An 18,707-nucleotide genomic window follows, 5' to 3' on the forward strand; every position below is an offset into this window, starting at 1 on the left:
GATTAGTACCATGCAAAACTAAATACTGTGAATTGTTTGAGCTACAAAACTTTTCCATAGTGCCAGACGATATAATATTCTCATGTAAAATGCAACATGGCAACAGTTACAATAAAAACAAGATTGGGAACTTGGTGCTGATGTAAGAGCATAGATTGGTTTCATTTCCTTTTTGGTGGAATTAAAGTTGTGAAGCTATGTTTCTTGTGTACGGATATCTTTTATTATGACAGTGGAAGAGGATGCTATTGGTGCAACTTCTTAATTTTCAATAATCACAATTCTCAGTTCATATTTGTAATATGATTCCTATTCTTGAACTGTTTAGCAAAGTTAGGAAATAGTATCCCTTCGCACAACTGATTATTGGTAACAAAATAGTTAATTAATGTGGAGAATGACACAAGGACTGTTGTGCAAATTTTAGGCAAAAACATACTGTCCTTGCTTAAAAACAGTTGTTGAAATAAGTATGGTTAAAGAAAATTATTAATCTACAACAGTATTTTGTAATTTGTTTACAATTTTTATTATTGTTGCAGGTGGACGTATGGCGACTTCTTTAACAGATACCGTGTTCTTTGCTTGTACAAAGATATCCAAAGAGATAATCTGAGACTGACCTGTGAAAGAATAGTATCTAAAATTATAAAGGTATAGTGATTATTGACAATTAATTTCTTTTGTTGTTGATACTTCTACTACCATCACCACCATCATCTCATCACAAGCTTAGTTTTTTGATTAACAAAAGAAAGCAATTTCACTTCACTTTTTATTCATATTTTTAGTTATTATAGTAAGCTTATGGAATATGTGAATTCTATGTAAAGTCTGTAGCAAAACATATGTTCTTAGTGCTGTTGGGTATGATTTGTTGTCATGGAAATACATACAAACCTATTCACTCTCTCTACACTCCCCCTTCCAATTTTTTGCTTCTGCCCTTTTCCTTAAATTCTCCCCAAATTTCTACTTTTTCTCATTAGTATGTCTCCACTTTCGTTTTTTCACTGAAAATTACCAATTACATTTTGTTACCACACCTATTTTATTTATACTCATTCCATAGTGCAAGTCATATTATTAGGCAACTGTAATGCCATAATTGACAGATTTGTCTTAAGTTTAAAATGACATTGCATAAATAAAATTTAACTGCAGTGTCATCAAATGGCAAATAATGGTGACTATTGAAATATATGGTAACAATAATTGTAATCTTTTGTAATAACAATTCTATTTTGAGTATTGAAGACAACTTTTTTCCATCATATTCACCCATATTGTCTTCACACTTTCGCCATTGTACTGACAATTTTTAATGCCAATTTTGTCAAATTCATTATAAATTGTCAAGGGACTAATGCTCAAAGCGTTGTGTATACTTGTTGTGTGTAGAATACACTAGGGGAGTCCACTGCTGTGATCTGATGTGGTTGTGAGAAAGCAGCACATGAGAGATTATTTTGAATAGCTCAAATTTGATATAAAACTAACAGTAGTAGGGGGCATTAATAGTCGGACGGTTTTGGAGGAATGTAGGATGACCTGGATAGGATTGATATTTGGTGCAGGGAGTGCCAGTTGACCCTTGACATAAATAAATGCAAAGTATTGTAAGTACATAAACATAAAGAGCCTTTTTTGTATGACTGAAAAATTGCAGAACAATCACTGGAAGCAGCTACTTTGATAAAATATTTAGGAGTATGTGTACACAGTGATTTGAAGTGGAGCAACCACATAAAATTAATTGTATGTAAGTTGGATGGCAGACAAATTCATTGGGAGAATCCTTAAGAGATGCAGTCCATCAACAAAGGAAGGAGGTTATAAAATGCTTGGTCCACCAATACTTAAGTATTGTTAATCAATCTGGGATCTGTACTGGATGGGTTTGATAGAGGAAATAGAGAAGATCAAAAGTAGAGGAGCACATGTAATTCCATGTTCATTTAGAAAGCATTATGGAGATGATCAGTTAACTCCAGTGGCATATGCTGCATGAGAGGTGATCTGCATCACAGTATAGTCTACCATTAAAGTCTAGAGAGCATATGTTCTTAAAAGACTCGGCCAGTACATTGCTGCCTTCTGCATATATCTTGTGAAAAAATGAAATTAGAGAGATCAGAGCCCACACGGAGGCTTAGCAGCAGTTATTCTTCCTGCAGACAGTACCCAACAACTGGAACAGGGAAGGGGGAAATGACACTAGTGCACATGTACCCTCCACCACACCCCATAAGTGACTTACGGAGTGTGAATGTAGACACGTCCTTTTCAGTCTTGGCATTGTTGCATTGAAATTTAATAGATACTTAGTTTTCCGTTCAAGTTAATGATGAAGATGTAGTACTTGAAATTAGTGTCAATGTTTATTAGACAATGAATTCAGTTTGAACTCACACTTCTGATTTTCTTACAAAACTGGTTTGATTCATGCTGTCATCATTCTGGAATATTTCTCACGATATTTACTGAATCTTAAATAAAAAACTGTTCCAGGCAAGTACCATTCCTCGTTGTATGCATGACTGTTAATCTTAAACATTTTTCTCACTTAAGATGTGTTTTGTTCATAATTCTCTTCACATTACATTACACTGGAATTCTTTAATTGAGTTTTTGACTTTCCATATCACTGTAATAACCACGTTAGTCAATATAACTAATTTCATTTACAATTCTCTCTACTTGCAATACAACACATGTACTGAGCACATACTACTAAAAAACCTAAGGGCTCTATTTGAATAACCTACATTTTGCCTGCTGAATGTATGTCTCTTCAAAGAACTTGGCAACCCAGTTGATAATATACAAGTAAACCCTGTACTTAATTCGTTTTTGCAAATTGAGGAATTTTTCTAAAATAATACCATGTCACTGTTCCTGGCAGAGGAATACACAACCTGAAACACACATCCCTATAAACTGTGAGTGGGATGCTATATTTATTCTTAATGCAAAATCAAGGCAGAATACTCGGCAAATTTCAGAAACAAAATTATCAACCTTCAGACCAACAAAATATGGCCAGACTTTACTGTTTTACTACATTCACATATTATCACATTCATCCATATCTGCTCCTAAAGATATTATGTGTTCACCATTTCTTTTCTCATAATTTTGGCACATTATAATAACAATCAAGTCCCTATCTGAAAGCAAAGTCATCAGTGAAGTGCAACATGTAACACTGAAGGAACATCTTACAGACACCAACATACAGCCAGAACTGAACTAAACTCTCCCGGGGAGTGTGTGCCGTGATCTGTACAGGCATACAATATTCCAGGATGTGCAGATATTATAAGCATAAGAAGTTTCAAGGACATTCTAGAAATAATAAGCACTAAATAACAAATATTTTCTGGCGATGGGATTTGAATTGGCAGGTTACAGCATGCCAGGCAGCAAGGCTAACCACTGCTCCACACGGCATGCACAGCTTATGGCACTGTTCCGTCTCAAGAACAAACCACAACCCCTGTTCTAGAGATTCTCATTGGAGCTGATGACTGCATCCTGGGTGTAGATCTTAGGGAGGGTTTTCTCTACGGCAGTGCTGGAGGATCCTTGCGTTCTGGTCATATTGTTACATCATTCTCACAACGATGAGCATTGAAGGTAGCCCCTCTGATAAAAGCTTTGCGATCATCGAATGGGTCTTCAGTTTCCTCGAATGAGAAGCCCCCATTCTCGATTTGCACCTCAGAACTGCAGTAGGACTTTATACGGAATGCATAGATGACATCTCATCTATTTGATGAAGCCTCATAATCCTAAACGTAGTATGTGAAGTACAAGAAGAGCTGAAGGGCAATACAACACAACAGCCAAAAGTAGTGCATCAATAACTTTTTTGATAGTCCCACTTTCTGCACAGGCATAAATATACTCTACCAGGCTCTCTCTTACCAGCTGTTGCTTAGTGTCGTAGTGCTGCCAGTTCTTATGGGCATCTAGCTGTCTTGTTTCTTGGGTCCTGCTGGTGAATTGTTTCATGTAGTCATTCTGAGTATCATGTGGTTGACATAGGGAGCATTTTGTCGAGTGTCATTTTGGGCTCGTCACTGTGGAGCAGAAAGAATAGTGTGATACCTTATGGGTTTGCTGTGTTACATGTGAATGTCATGACGGGCAATATTTTATCCCAGTCTCTCCATTTGACATGAATGTACATTGACAGCGTGTCTGCCAATGTTTAAGTAAGCTTTCTGTGAGGCCTCCTTCTGTGGGTGATACGCGGTTGTCATCTTGTGGCTGATGTCACAATGTGAAATTTTCTCTCATACTAGTCTCACCTGGGAAGTTTTCCCATGATCAGAGATCATGACATGGGTGATCTGTGCATCAAAATGACATCCTCTACAAGGAACATTGCAATTTATGGAGCTTCACCAATGAGCACAGCTTTGGTGACAGCATAATGGGAGTAGTAGTTTGTGCAGACTATTATCCATTGGCTCTCATTTGTTGACTTTTTGAACCGCCCCAAGAAGTAGATTCCAGTTCGATGGACTGTCGTTGCTGCAGGTGCCCTGGAGGTAATTAACGCATTGTTGGCATGCCTCAGTGGCTCATGTAGTCTTTAACACATCAGTAGAGACTTTGCCAGTGATACCTGTCTCATTCTGTGTAGAGATTCACAAATCCCAGGTGACTGGATGTGCTGGAGTATCAAGGAGTACTTCAGGCTAGCTGGCAGTAGATGATCTGGTATGATTAGCAATCATTTCTGCCATGATCTCTCAGGTTTTCTCAGTGTAGTTGATTAATAGTGTGCTTCTGGGTGTTCTGGCGAGTTGGAAACAACAACTTGGCAGAACACCGAGAAGCACATGATTAATTTCCACCCCATTAGGTCATACTACTTATTATACAATACTGTGTTTATTAATTAGTATTCTCCTTTCCTCAGTTCCTCTTCCTCTAAGGCCTTCATGGTTTTCAGCAGTGCTGTGTCTTTCCTCCATTCAGCAGCAGCATCATTTAAGGCAGTGATGATGGAGATTTTGTCCACACTGCCATTTTACACCAAAGGATTCCTCAAGAGGTAGTTGCCATCCTAGTGTTGGTGTCTGTTTTTGTATACACTGTGATGATGTATTACACAAACCATGGTGCCATAGTTTGTCTTGGACTTGCCGTGTTCTCTGGAAACATGAGCTATCATTACTTTTCCAGAACCTTCCTGCCCCTATTCAAAAACCGCTAGTGTCAGTGTGAAGTTCTATCTCTAGAACCGGAGAATGTGTTAGCACCTACTTAAGGACAAGGAAGGATATTTCTTGCACAAAACTTCAGGAATATTTGGCATCTCCCTACAGTATTCCTTTCTTACAGGGATGCACCTTGGTACACAAGTCCTTTCATGAATTACTGGTATTACATTGACTGCTCTTATTTTCTCTGCATGTTGATGGACCCAGTCACTGTTAAATTACTGCCCTCCACCCCCCCTCCCCCCCCCCCCAGCCCCATCCCCCCTCACACCATCCCATCCAAGACTTAATTTATTGGGCTACAAAGAGGCAATTCTTCAGTTCAGGTGGAGGTCTGCAGTATGGACACACTTCAACATGGCTGTCGGGGGACATACGGATAGCAAAGAGACAGCGTTCATTTAAGGTGTCGGAGCAGGCTGTCTATATAATCAAAGGTGGTCAGAGCGTTACATACTCAAAATGGCATAATTTGGAACTCTGAGACCATCAGATGTTAGGAAGGCAATCATTTTTAGTCAACTTTGTCAACCTCAATTTGCCAGTAGCCTGTCTGCATGTCTGTAGTTGAAAAATGTGCTGTCCAATCCCATTAATGTGACCATCTGTCAGAAGCCTGAATAACCACCTTGTGCAGCATGGACTGCTGTGATATGTGCAGGAAGACAGGCAGTAAGGTTCTGGAAGGTATTGACAGGGATGTAGAGCCATGCTGACTCAGGTGCCATGGCCAGGTGTGCTAGGTCTCTAGATTGAGGATCCATGGCACAAACAGCCCAATCATGTTGGGCCCACATATTCTTGATTAGGTTTAATGCTAGGGAGTTTGGTGGTTAGAAGCATAAGGTAAACTCATCCTGGTGCTCGTTGAACCATACATGTACACTTGTGCGCTATGTGACACGTTGCATTGTCCTGCTTGTAGGTGGCATTATGCCGAGGAAAAACAGACTGGATGTGGGGATGGACATGGACCCCAAGGATAAATGTATGCTTCTGTCGATCCATTGTGCCTTCCTGAATGATGGGATAATGCAGAAAACGCCATGAAAACATTCCCCAGACCATAATGATTACCCTTCTGGCTGGACTCTTCTGACGATTGTTGCAGGGTATTTGCTTTCAGATGTTTCATGCTGATGCAGCATAAAACATTATTCTTCTGGGAAAACCGCCTATTGCCACTTAGTGGATGTCCAGTTGCACTATTGGCATGCAGATTCCAGCCTTCATCCTCGATGAACATCAGTCAGCATGGGTGCATGAACCTGCTGCCTACTGTGGAGGTCCATTTCCAGCAATGTTGACTAAACGGTCATTGAGGAGACCTGTTGGTAGCCCCTTGGTTCATCTGGGTGGTCAGTTGCTCAACAGTTGCATGAATATTCCTTCATACGCATCTCCGCAGCCATTGTTCACCCCTGTCGTGTATGTCCCATAAGTGCATCATAGTTGCCTTGGCACCAGCTTTGAATAGCACTCTTTCACCAGGCACTATATACTTTAACACAGTGGCATGCAGACAGTTTACAAATTTAGCTGTTCTAAAAATGCTTCCACCCTTGGCCGAAAAGCCAATAATGATGCTCTTTTGGACATCAGTTAAATTGCCCCATTTCCACATTACAACTACTACTACACTGTTTCCATGTCCTCCTGACGTGCTTTATGTACCCTCCATTGCTAGTGCTGCCACTTGCCATCCATGAGGGGTTATTGCACTTTGGCATTGAACATAGGTGCTGGTCACAGTAATGCAACTGGACTGTGAACTTTCCTCCTTTTAAGGGGTCTAGGGTGTCATCAGTGCATGATAGTGGGTAAATCTCCAAAAGGACTACAAAAGAGGACTAAGGGCTCTCAGAAGGTTCAATAATGTCATCTTGCAGCCTCTTATCCACTTCTTCCTGGATTACCAGTCGTTCAGCTGGCAGCACCTTGTAAGAGTTGAGAGTTGGTGGATGACCCCCAGTGCTGATACAGTGTGTTACCACTTGACCTGTTTTTTTCTCCATTCTCGATTTTGAAAGCATCTGAAAATTGACACAGAGTGGCTATCACTAATTGATGTTCCTCACTTGACCAGATCATATTGGCAGTTTGATAATTGTTTCCTTCATTATGTTACCTGTAGTGGCAGCAGAGCACAGTTTTTGATGAATGACACTATGCTACCCTTCGTGGACTGGATTGGAAGCCCCTGAGCAACTTTTTGCAATTGAGAAAAGTTGACAGTTTATCTGAGCATCTCGATTGATGACCAAAACTTGTCTTGCTGATGACATTGGGATAACACTCTTCAAAGTCAAACAACCAGTCAGCTCAATGTTTGTGTGCCTGCTTGAATAGCTTCATTGATCTGGAGCTCAGGCCATCCATGTGTATGGTTTTTTGTGATGCTTGCCCTTCTGCGAATAACGTCATGACTAAATTCTACTAAAATGACAAATTTGTAGGGCTGTATTACTGACAGTTACTCTTGCAATACAGGTTCGTCAGCATTTGCAACCATCATCACAGTTGCTTTTGTATCATGGAATGTAGTTTTTCCTAGCTGGTGACAATAAATATTCAACATTACAGGAAAAAAGCCATTGAGTTGATTAGCTCCTCGACAGATTGGCCATCAGTGATGGCAGTGAGATTTCCTGAGAGATTTGTAACTGTTGTCTAGAGAGGATTTTCATGTGTGGCAGCTTCATCTCTGTTGATGGTTGACCTACTTAATTTTCCTGAGTTTGGCAGCTAGGTGAGTGGCTAGTCCTGTGTAAAATGATGTGGAACAGCTATGGGAGGTTGGGAAGCAACTTCATCCAGAATACTGCAATGGGCTTCATCCCACAGATAGACTACAATTGTCTGAGTTGATTGGCTTGAATATATCTTTTTCTGGTGGTTGACATCTGGCAACATAGTTTCCAAAGACCTGTTTTTGTTGTCTGCAGTAACGTACAACATGTCCAGGACATCCACATTGGAAACGTGCAAGCCTGTTGTCCACCTTCCTACAAATGTTGTTTCTTGTATGGGGCACTTTGTAGAGGAGTTGGGTGTATCTGCATTTGTGGGTTTAAGCCAAGTTGGCAGTGTCAATTCGTAAGCACGCTTTAGGATGGTGGTGGAGATCGACGCAAAGATCGATACACCTCACCTTCAACATTTTGCTGTACCTCTTGACATATAACCATCCCCCCCCCCCCCCCACTCCCCCCTCTGTAACTTTGCATAACTTTGCATTCCATTGCCCTACAACTATCATGTCTGGTTCAAATCAAATTTTGGGCCTTCCTCTGTACTTGGTTTCATAACTCTTTGGCACTAAGACACACAGCCTGCATCTCATCTTCCTGTACAATACTCTGTTCTTCATGCTGAATTGTGGCTGCCTGGCGAACTGCTAACCAATCTGTGTCATTGCTTTGTGCTTTCTTCCAGTCATTCTTGTCTATGCCAGTGAATTCCCGAGTGTGTACTTCGCAACTCTGACCATCAGCATTTGCGTGTGACCTTCCTGGACAATGTATTACATTGAAATCAAACTTGGTGAGATGCAAAGGCCATCTGGTTGATCAGATAGTTGGATCTTTTATGTCCCTATTAACCATTTGAATGCTGTATAATCAGCTACTACTGTAAAATGACATCCATATAAATAACATCGAAAATATTATTTTTTGAATATTGATGCCAGAATTTCTTTCTCAGTTACTGACTAATTCCTTCCTGCCATTTTAAGCTGTCTCGGTGCATATACTATGGGTGCTTCAGTCCATCTGTTTCCCAACTTAAAACATGACCTAACACAAAATTTCTGGAATCACAGGGCAGTATGAATAGTTTATGGAAATGTGGAAAAACAAGGACTGGACTACACATTGATGAATCTTTTAGTTTCAGAACTGTTGCTTCACAATCTGGTGACCAGTGAAAGTTTTTCCCATCCTTAACAGCTGTGTAAGGGGGTCTTGCAAATTTAGTGAATTTTGGAATACACTTTCAATAAAAATGTGTGAGGCCTAAATATTTTTGTGGTTCCTGTATTGTAACAGGTTTTGGAAAATTTTTGATGGCATCAGCTAGCCACTTAACAATGCGAACCTAGTTCTGGCCGACAATATGGCCCAAGTAAAGGACTTCTTGTAAAATTAAATGGAACTTTTCTATGCTAAGAGTTAACTGTGCTGCACATAGACAATTGAAAACTTCACTTAAATGCATTATATGTTCCTGGAAATCTTTGCAGAACACACTTATGTCATCCAAATAGACTATACGTGCTTCTCTTTTAATCCTTGCACTACACCATCTAATAATCACTGGAAAGTATCTGGTGCATTTTTCAGCCCTAAAGGTGTGCAACAATATTGACAATGACCAGAAGTGTTTCAGAATGCTGTCTTTTGATGATCTTCTGGCACTACCTCTAAATGGTGGTATCCACTTTGTAGGTCCATAGTTGTAACATATTGACACTAGCCCAGATTATTTAATGTTTGTTATATGTTTGGTGTCATGTAAGCATCTGACACTGCTTCTGTGGTAGTGGTAGTTGCAACAGAACCGATATGCTTTGCTACCATCTGGCTATTATTATTATTTCTTTACTTTCTCAGACATTAAGTCTGGTTGAGAATGGAAAGTGACGCGGACCTTGATCAAGCGTCACTTCCTATTAACTGTACGGTATGTGTTATATTGCATTTAGGAACTTTCGGGTAATTGAACATGTATCAATAATTACGGATTTCTGTAGTTGTATATATATGTTTGGATGTAGCTTTATTGCATTGATGTACTGGCGGATATTGTGTGGTATGACTCCTGTAGTTGATAGTATAATTGGTATAATGTCAACTTTATCCTGATGCCACATGTCTTTGACTTCCTCAGCCAGTTGGATGTATTTTTCAATTTTTTCTCCTATTTTCTTTTGTATATTTGTTGTATTGGGTATAGATATTTCGATTAGTTGTGTTAATTTCTTCTTTTTATTGGTGAGTATGATGTCAGGTTTGTTATGTGGCGTTGTTTTATCTGTTATAATGGTTCTGTTCCAGTATAATTTGTATTCATCATTCTCCAGTACATTTTGTGGTGCATACTTGTATGTAGGAACTTGTTGTTTTAAAAGTTTATGTTGTAAGGCAAGCTGTTGATGTATTATTTTTGCGACATGTCTTCTGGGGTATTCTGTCTTCTGGGGTATTCTGTATTTGCTAGTATTGTACATCCGCTTGTGATGTGATCTACTGTTTCTATTTGTTGTTTACAAAGTCTGCATTTATCTGTTGTGGTATTGGGATCTTTAATAATATGCTTGCTGTAATACCTGGTGTTTATTGTTTGATCCTGTATTGCAATCATGAATCCTTCTGTCTCACTGTATATATTGCCTTTTCTTAGCCATGTGTTGGATGCGTCTTGATCGATGTGTGGCTGTGTTAGATGATACGGGTGCTTGCCATGAAGTGTTTTCTTTTTCCAATTTACTTTCTTCGTATCTGTTGATGTTATGTGGTCTAAAGGGTTGTAGAGGTGATTATGAAATTGTAGTGGTGTAGCCGATGTATTTATATGAGTGATTGCTTTGTGTATTTTGCTAGTTTCTGCTCGTTCTATAAAGAATTTTCTTAAATTGTCTACCTGTCCATAATGTAGGTTTTTTATATCGATAAATCCCCTTCCTCCTTCCTTTCTGCTTAATGTGAATCTTTCTGTTGCTGAATGTATGTGATGTATTCTATATTTGTGGCATTGTGAGCGTGTAAGTGTATTGAGTGCTTCTAGGTCTGTGTTACTCCATTTCACTACTCCAAATGAGTAGGTCAATATTGGTATGGCATAAGTATTTATAGCTTTTGTCTTGTTTCTTGCTGTCAATTCTGTTTTCAGTATTTTTGTTAGTCTTTGTCTATATTTTTCTTTTAGTTCTTCTTTAATATTTGTATTATCTATTCCTATTTTTTGTCTGTATCGTAGATATTTATAGGCATCCGTTTTTTCCATCGCTTCTATGCAGTCGCTGTGGTTATCCAATACGTAATCTTCTTGTTTAGTGTGTTTTCCCTTGACTATGCTATTTTTCTTACATTTGTCTGTTCAGGTGCTAACCAAGGTTGTTACTTGTTTCTGCGATCCCATCTTCAAGCTTTCAACGTAGAGTCTTCCATGACAGGCTTTAGAGTTTGAGGAACATGATACGGTCTCTTACAAACAGGCACTATGTTTCCAGTGGGAATATGATGTCTAGCTACTTGCATGGCAGGCATTGGCCCAGGAGGATCAAACAACCATGTGGTATCTTCTGAAAGTCTTTGCGTGTTGTCCTTATTCTATCACTTTGTGTGTGCTACTTTATTTCTTGGTGTCATCAGGTTTACAGGCTGTCCTAGTGTTGGGTAATTCAGTGAGCAATCCCAGTCAAATTCGTCTCCGTCTTGTACTTCTAAATTAGCTATCAGGGTACCATGTGATAGCTGTACATCCTCACGGCTAAAGTTATACACGCACTGTCAGGCACTATTTCGCTTCGTTCAGTTTCCCATATGTAGGATAAACTATTCTGTGCAAACTACTTTACCGTCTCTAGTTCTTCATTTTTAGGTAAAGGTTCCAGAACACCCAAAAAAATTCACCAGCAGATCAACTTCCACATCACTCCATATCATCTTTCCAGTACTGTTTGGTATGATATCCCACGAGTTGACTCTAAGGGGCATTATATGCAGGTTAGGTGGCCCACCAAACATCTTGGCTGTTCCTTGCAACAGTAATTGTTTTGTGACTGAAGAGCAAAGATGAAATGGTGCTCCATCCATTTCTGCTACATGCCATTCCAATTAAACTTAGGTATGGTGTGCAACCAGTAAATTTAAACTGAGAATGACTTCATAGCCACTGCTGACCATGGGAAGAACTTCTACATCAACCCAGAAGTCACTTTCCTCCATGCAGAAACCTGTTACCCTTCAAAACAAGTGAATCTACGTGATCCCCATGTACGTCCAGCTAGGCAAATTTAACTTTACCAAGTATTCTCTCAATTGCCACAGATAACTGAGATTGGGTATCTAATAAAGATTTACACAACTTTCCTTTCACATTAGCAGTCAGAAAAAATTCTGCCACTGATTTTGCACTTACTCTTACTTACTCTTGTTATACAGTGGATACACTGCCCTCCTGCCCCACTTAACTCTGTGATGTGAGGTCCAGCCTGTGACTGTCTGCCACACCTCTACGAATTTGTCATAACAGTTCTGCTCAGACTGTCCAGACTGGCAGCATATCTGGTGTTCTCTGCAGTTATGCTTCTTATGCCTCATATGTCCACATCTAAAACACTTAACACCTGTATTAAATATTAACCTCATTTCCTGTGGCTCGGTGACTATACCTTATACCTATCTCAGCTAATGCCGAAGATGGTTAAAATGATTTCTTTCGATATAACAGCATTTCACCAGTGAGGTGGCCTGTGGGTGCTGACTACCTGCCACCACTGCTGTGGTCACTGTTGTGTTGCCATGCTCACAGTGACTGTGTGATCCTAGACTATTCCTGTGAGGACATCGGTCTGTGTCTCGCTACAGGGCTCAAAGGGTAGTGGTCTTCTGTTAGTACCCAGGCAAGGGCAGTGATGGCGGGTTCCTCTCATTGTACCCTCGGGATGGTAGCCAAGTACGGGGCTGCCCCTAGCATGCAGATGCTTCTGGGCAGCCAGAAGTTCGTGTCTTGGTGATATTGTAAGCATGTGTGTTATAGGTGCTACGTGGAGTAGCGCAGGCTCAACCTCGTATATGTGCCCAGCTGTTAAATGATGATGATGCTGATGTCGTGGTAAGGTTACAGAAAATTCTGGACTGGAGCTGATAACCTCGTTGTTGTAATTGGGCTGCAATACCTCTCTGAAGGCTTATTAGGCATTGCCACATGTTGTTTGTCAATTCAGAGGCTGTTGCGAAGCCAGTGATTATACAGTCCACTGACCAGTGCCAGACTCTGGTGTGGCCTGATCTTAAATGTCATTTGTAACTTGACCCGTTTATAGCTGTTTCATCATTGTTCTAGAAATAATTTTTTCTGTACACTATCTGCTTCTTGAAGTGCTGCTGTTGACCATTGTCTCATTAGTTCAGTATGGTGTATCCTCCACAGGTTGCTTTGCAGCTACTCATCACGTTCAGTATTGTGTATCCTCTACGGGTGGCATTGCACTTACTCATTGGTGTCAGACTACATATAGAGAGAGAGAGAGAGAGAGAGAGAGAGAGAGAGACTGACTGACACTGTGTCACTGTGCCCACGCACTAGTCACAGTAAGCCACATGTAATTCACCTCCCCCTGTTGCTATATTAAGTATGTTCATTTAGCAGTCCAAAATGCAATCGAGGTACGAGAATTTATTTTTAATTGGGGGTGAAGACGTTACATGCTTTCATCTTTCCCTCTCCTTCCCTCTTTCCTGACGAAGCAACCGTTTGTTGCGAAAGCTAGAATTTTGTGTGTATGTTTGTGTGTCTATCGACCTGCCAGCGCTTTTGTTTGGTAAGTCTCATCACTTTCTTTCTTTATATATATATATATATATATATATATATATATATATATATATATATATATATATATATATATATATATAATCTCCCTCTCCAAAGAAATGGCACCCTTATGTGACATTAAAAATCTGATACATATTTCATCCATCCTAATGTTTAATCAATCTTATCAGTGAGAATGAGAATGTGGTAAGATTTCAGTGCTAATTGTGGAAGTATTACTTCACTCTCTTAACTTTGAAGTATGGGTATCAGCTGCATATGTTTGAAACAGCCTTATTTTATCTGCATACAAAATGCTGGTTGTGGTACACATTAATTACACATCACAGTTGTGGGTCAGGTAACTATTTTATGTGACCCCTCTTCCCCTCCCCTCTCCAATTTTAGTTGAGTGTTAAGATAGTTTACAAAATAAGCTTGTTACTGGAATATAAGAGATAGATTTAATAGCTGGTGGTTAATAAACTGATGTCCATTTCCCCCCCCCCCCCCCCCCCCCCCGTTTTTTTTTTTTTTTTTTTCCCCTAGAGATGTAGATCAGATATGGATGTAGTTGAGAGATTTCTGCTGTATTTATAGATGGTGGACACATGACAACAGCAAAAAATTCTTAGATTTAGCTTTATATGTATGTTGCAGGACACAGACAAATTCCAGTTTGGAAAGACAAAGATTTTTTTTAGAGCTGGACAAGTTGCATACTTGGAAAAACTCCGTGCAGACAAGCTAAGGAAATGTTGTATCATCATTCAAAAACAAGTGCGAGCATTCATCTGCCAGAAGAAATACTTAAGAGTGAAGAAGTCTATCCTGCTGTTGCAGCGCTATGGGCGAGGTGTTCTTGCAAGGAGGTATGAATAATGTGGTGGTGGTTTGCTCCCCCTCCCATCCTCTCTCTCTCTCTCTCTCTCTCTCTCTCTCTCTCTCTCTCTCTCTCTCTGGTGAACCAAGTGAAAGGTGATTGTAAGTCTTGAAACACCCAGGCAGAGTTTTCGAAGGTTGTTTCCCCACCCACTTTTTCATCCCATAGTCCACATTACTAATGGTTTTTAAGCATGGCTGTAATATGTAACATAACAATTGCTTATTACAGGAAAGCACATTTCTTGCGACAAACAAGGGCTGCAGTAACAATTCAACGGTATACGAGAGGTTGGCTTATTCGCACAAAATACAAGTCATTGAAAGCTTGTGTGTTGGGTCTCCAAGCAAGAGCACGTGGTTTACTGGCTCGGCGCAGATACCAGCAGATGAGGTATAATCATGCTGTGAGTATCATCTTTTGCATAGCAAAAATATCTGGATTTTGAATGTCATTTCATTGTCCATATGTTATTTATTGACATATTCATATCTCAAAAGTTTCTCAAAAAAACCTAAAGTAAACAACATGCATGAAATAATTTCCAAGAATTCCATCAATCGTATGATTTTTTTTTTTTTAATGCTGTTTCTGTTATAAACATGAAATAATACAATGTCTTTAGCAGGATATTTCAATCAAGCTACTGCTGATAGTGGTTAACACAGGACAACAATATTTGTTTTTTTATTTATGCTTTCTTTGTTTTGTAATTTTATAGAAACCTAAAATCAGTAAAAGTAAAATACTGCCTGCAACTGGTGGCTCTTACATAAAAATTGACTGTTACTGGATTCCACATACTAATACAAAGATAATAGTCCATCACAACATAAAACTCATTAACTTCTAAAATAATGCTATGTATTTGTTCTAGTTATCAGGACTTTGTCAAAGCATCCCTGTGTGACCAGCAGGAAACTTCAGGGAAGTCTGTTCTCTGCTACATGTTACATGCAATCCATAAGCAGATCACAGTATTTTGTTGTGATAATATAATCAGTAATGAGGCAAGAAAGAAACTGAATTAGTCTCTCTTCCATGGCAATCATTACAGTTGAAACATTAATTCAAGTAAAAAAGTAGTGGGGAAACACTTGGTGGTGGTCTTAGCAAAGAAACTGTCCTGTAATTTTGGTAATATCTGCTATGGTGTCATGGAGCAGTTTGCAGTGGTCAGATAACAGTTACATAATACACAGCACCAATTACTCAGTAAAAGTTATTTAGTTCAATGACCGGTTTCAGATGCTAAACATTTGTTTTAAAAACTTTATTGGTGGTGAAGTTATCCCTTAATCACAGTCTTGATGCCCCTCTAGTAACTTCTTTGCTGATCAAAACTCGAAAACCGATGCTGAACATCACTGCAAAGAAATAACAGTACTGGCTGTTGAATTAAATAAATAAGTTTTATTGTGCAAATGTGACTGTATACTACATTACTAGACAATGGAATTTGCCTTAAATGATAGTGAAACCACAATAAACCAAAATCTGAATGGACATTATATGATTTGAACTACACTCGTGCTCATAAATTAAGGATAATGCTGATACATGGTGAAACAACACTCTGGTGGGTGGTTTACGGGTTTAAATCACCTTGGGGTATGGGCATGCATGCATTTTACCTGCGGTCATCTCACAGTGGCGCTGGCAGCAGTCCACATATGCAGAGGTGTGTTGGTGCACATCAGAGTACGGCGCAGGAAGTAAGTGTGCAGACGTTTTCAGACATGCTAATGGTGACTGTGGGTTGAAAATGGCTCAAAGAACACATATTGATGACGTTATGAGGGGTAGAATATTAGGGAGTCTGGAGGCTGGTCAAACACAGCAGGTTGTAGCACGGGCCCTCCATGTGCCACAAAGTGTCATCTCAAAATTATGGCAATGATTCCAGCAGACAGGAAATGTGTCCAGGCACTACAGTACAGGACGTCCACAGTGTACAACAGCTCAAGAAGACCGATATCTCACCATCAGTGCCCGCAGACGGCCACGGAGTACTGCAGGTAGCCTTGCTCGGGACCTTGCTGCAGCCACTGGAACAGTTGTCTCCAGACACACAGTCTACAGACGACTGAACAGACACGATTTATTCGCCCGGAGACCTGCAACGTTCATTCCACTGACCCCTCGTCACAGGAGAGCCCGTAAAGCCTTGTGTAAAGAACACAGTACATGGTCATTGGAACAGTGGTCCCAGGTTATGTTCACGGATGAGTCCAGGTATAGTCTGAACAATGGTTCTCACTGGGATTTCATCTGGAGTGAACCAGGAACCAGATACCAACCCCTTAAAGTCCTTGAAAGGGACCTGTATGGAGGTCGTTGTTTGATGGTGTGGGGTGGGATTATGGTTGGTGCACATACACATCCGCATGTCTTTGACAGAGGAACTGTAACAGCTCAGGTGTATCGGGGCATCATTTTGCACCAGTATGTCCACCTTTTCAAGGGTGCTGTGGGTTCCACCTTCCTCCTGATGGATGATAACGCACGGCCCCACCGAACTGCCATCGTGGAGGAGTACTTTCAAACAGAAGATGTCAGGCGAATGGAGTGACCTGCCTGTTCTCCAGATCTAAACCCATCGAGCATGTTTGGGATGCTCTCGGTTGACGTATCGCTGCATGTCTTCAAACCCCTACGACACTTCAGGAGCTCAGACAGGCACTGGTGCAAGAATGGGAGGCTATACCCCAGCATTAGCTGATCCAAAGTATGCCAACCCTTTGTGCGGCCTGTGTACATGTGAATGGTGATCATATCCCATATTAATGTCGGCGTGAATGCGCAGGAAACAGTGGCGTTTTGTAGCACATGTGTTTCGGGACGGTTTTCTCAACTTACCACCAATACCGTGGACTTGCAGATCTGTGTCGTGTGTGTTCCCTATGTGCCTATGCTATTAGCACCAGTTTTGTGTAGTGCCATGTTGTGTGGCACCACATTCTGCAATTATCCTTAATTTGTGAACATGAGTGTACACTTCTCGTGAATGTCTTCCGGTGTCTTCCCTGCTGTGACTTCTCTCCTGGTATCAGGAGCAATGCTGAGCCTTTGGAAAAAAGCTATCATCACAACTTAACAGGTGGTCAGTGAACAATGTTGTGTGGAATAATGCCAAGTAAAAATCTCAGAGATGGCCAATTTTATAAACATCACAAGTGAACAAGTGTTGGTATGCTGCATGAACAATTGATTATCGATAGTTTTTGGGATTTGCATTGTATTTCATTTATTGACCACTCACAAAAGAGAGATGCGCTGGTGTTAAAACACTCTCTCTTACCATTCATTTTGATGTAACTGTGACCACCTTTAGTCAGGTTTATCTGATAACATTATATATCCAGCTGTACTATACTGGATGGTTACAGTGAAGTAGTCACTTAGATGTACACCATTTAGTGGAAGAAACATACCTCAGTTGTTCATTTCCATCATTGAAGTCTGACTGTGCTGCTTGCAACAAGATGTTGTTGTTGTTGTTGTTGTTGTTGTTGTGGTGGTGGTGGTGGTGGTGGTGGTGGTGGTGGTGGTCTTCAGTCCTGAGACTGGTTTGATGCAGCTCTCCATGCTACTCTATCCTGTGCAAGCTTCTTCATCTCCCAGTACCCACTGCAGCCTACATCCTTCTGAATCTGCTTAGTGTATTCATCTCTTGCTCTACCTCTACGATTTTTACCCTCCACGCTGCCCTCCAATACCAAATTGGTGATCCCTTGATGCCTCAGAACATGTCCTACCAACCGATCCCTTCTTCTAGTCAAGTTGTGCCACAAGCTCCTCTTCTCCCCAATTCTATTCAATACCTCCTCATTAGTTATGTGATCTATCCATCTAATCTTCAGCATTCTTCTGTAGCACCACATTTTGAAAGCTTCTATTCTCTTCTTGTCCAAACTATTTATCGTCCAGGTTTCACTTCCATACATGGCTACACTCCATACAAATACTTTCAGAAACGACTTCCTGACACTTAAATCAGTACTCGATGTTAACAAATTTATCTTCTTCAGAAACGCTTTCCTTGC

General features: G+C 40.3%; 1 protein-coding gene across 1 annotated transcript in view; it reads left to right on the forward strand.

The window, feature by feature from the left end:
* The window catches only part of LOC126248186 (unconventional myosin-Va), a 365,334-nt gene that overhangs the window by 285,464 nt on the left and 61,163 nt on the right, over positions 1-18,707 (forward strand). The window contains exons 14-16 of the mRNA XM_049948965.1: positions 543-654; positions 14,439-14,650; positions 14,893-15,067. Coding sequence (XP_049804922.1) covers positions 543-654; positions 14,439-14,650; positions 14,893-15,067 — 499 coding nt within the window. The remainder of the gene's footprint in view (positions 1-542; positions 655-14,438; positions 14,651-14,892; positions 15,068-18,707) is intronic.

The sequence above is a fragment of the Schistocerca nitens genome, chromosome 3, assembly GCF_023898315.1.
Source record: "Schistocerca nitens isolate TAMUIC-IGC-003100 chromosome 3, iqSchNite1.1, whole genome shotgun sequence".
In the NCBI taxonomy this organism is placed as follows: domain Eukaryota; kingdom Metazoa; phylum Arthropoda; class Insecta; order Orthoptera; family Acrididae; genus Schistocerca; species Schistocerca nitens.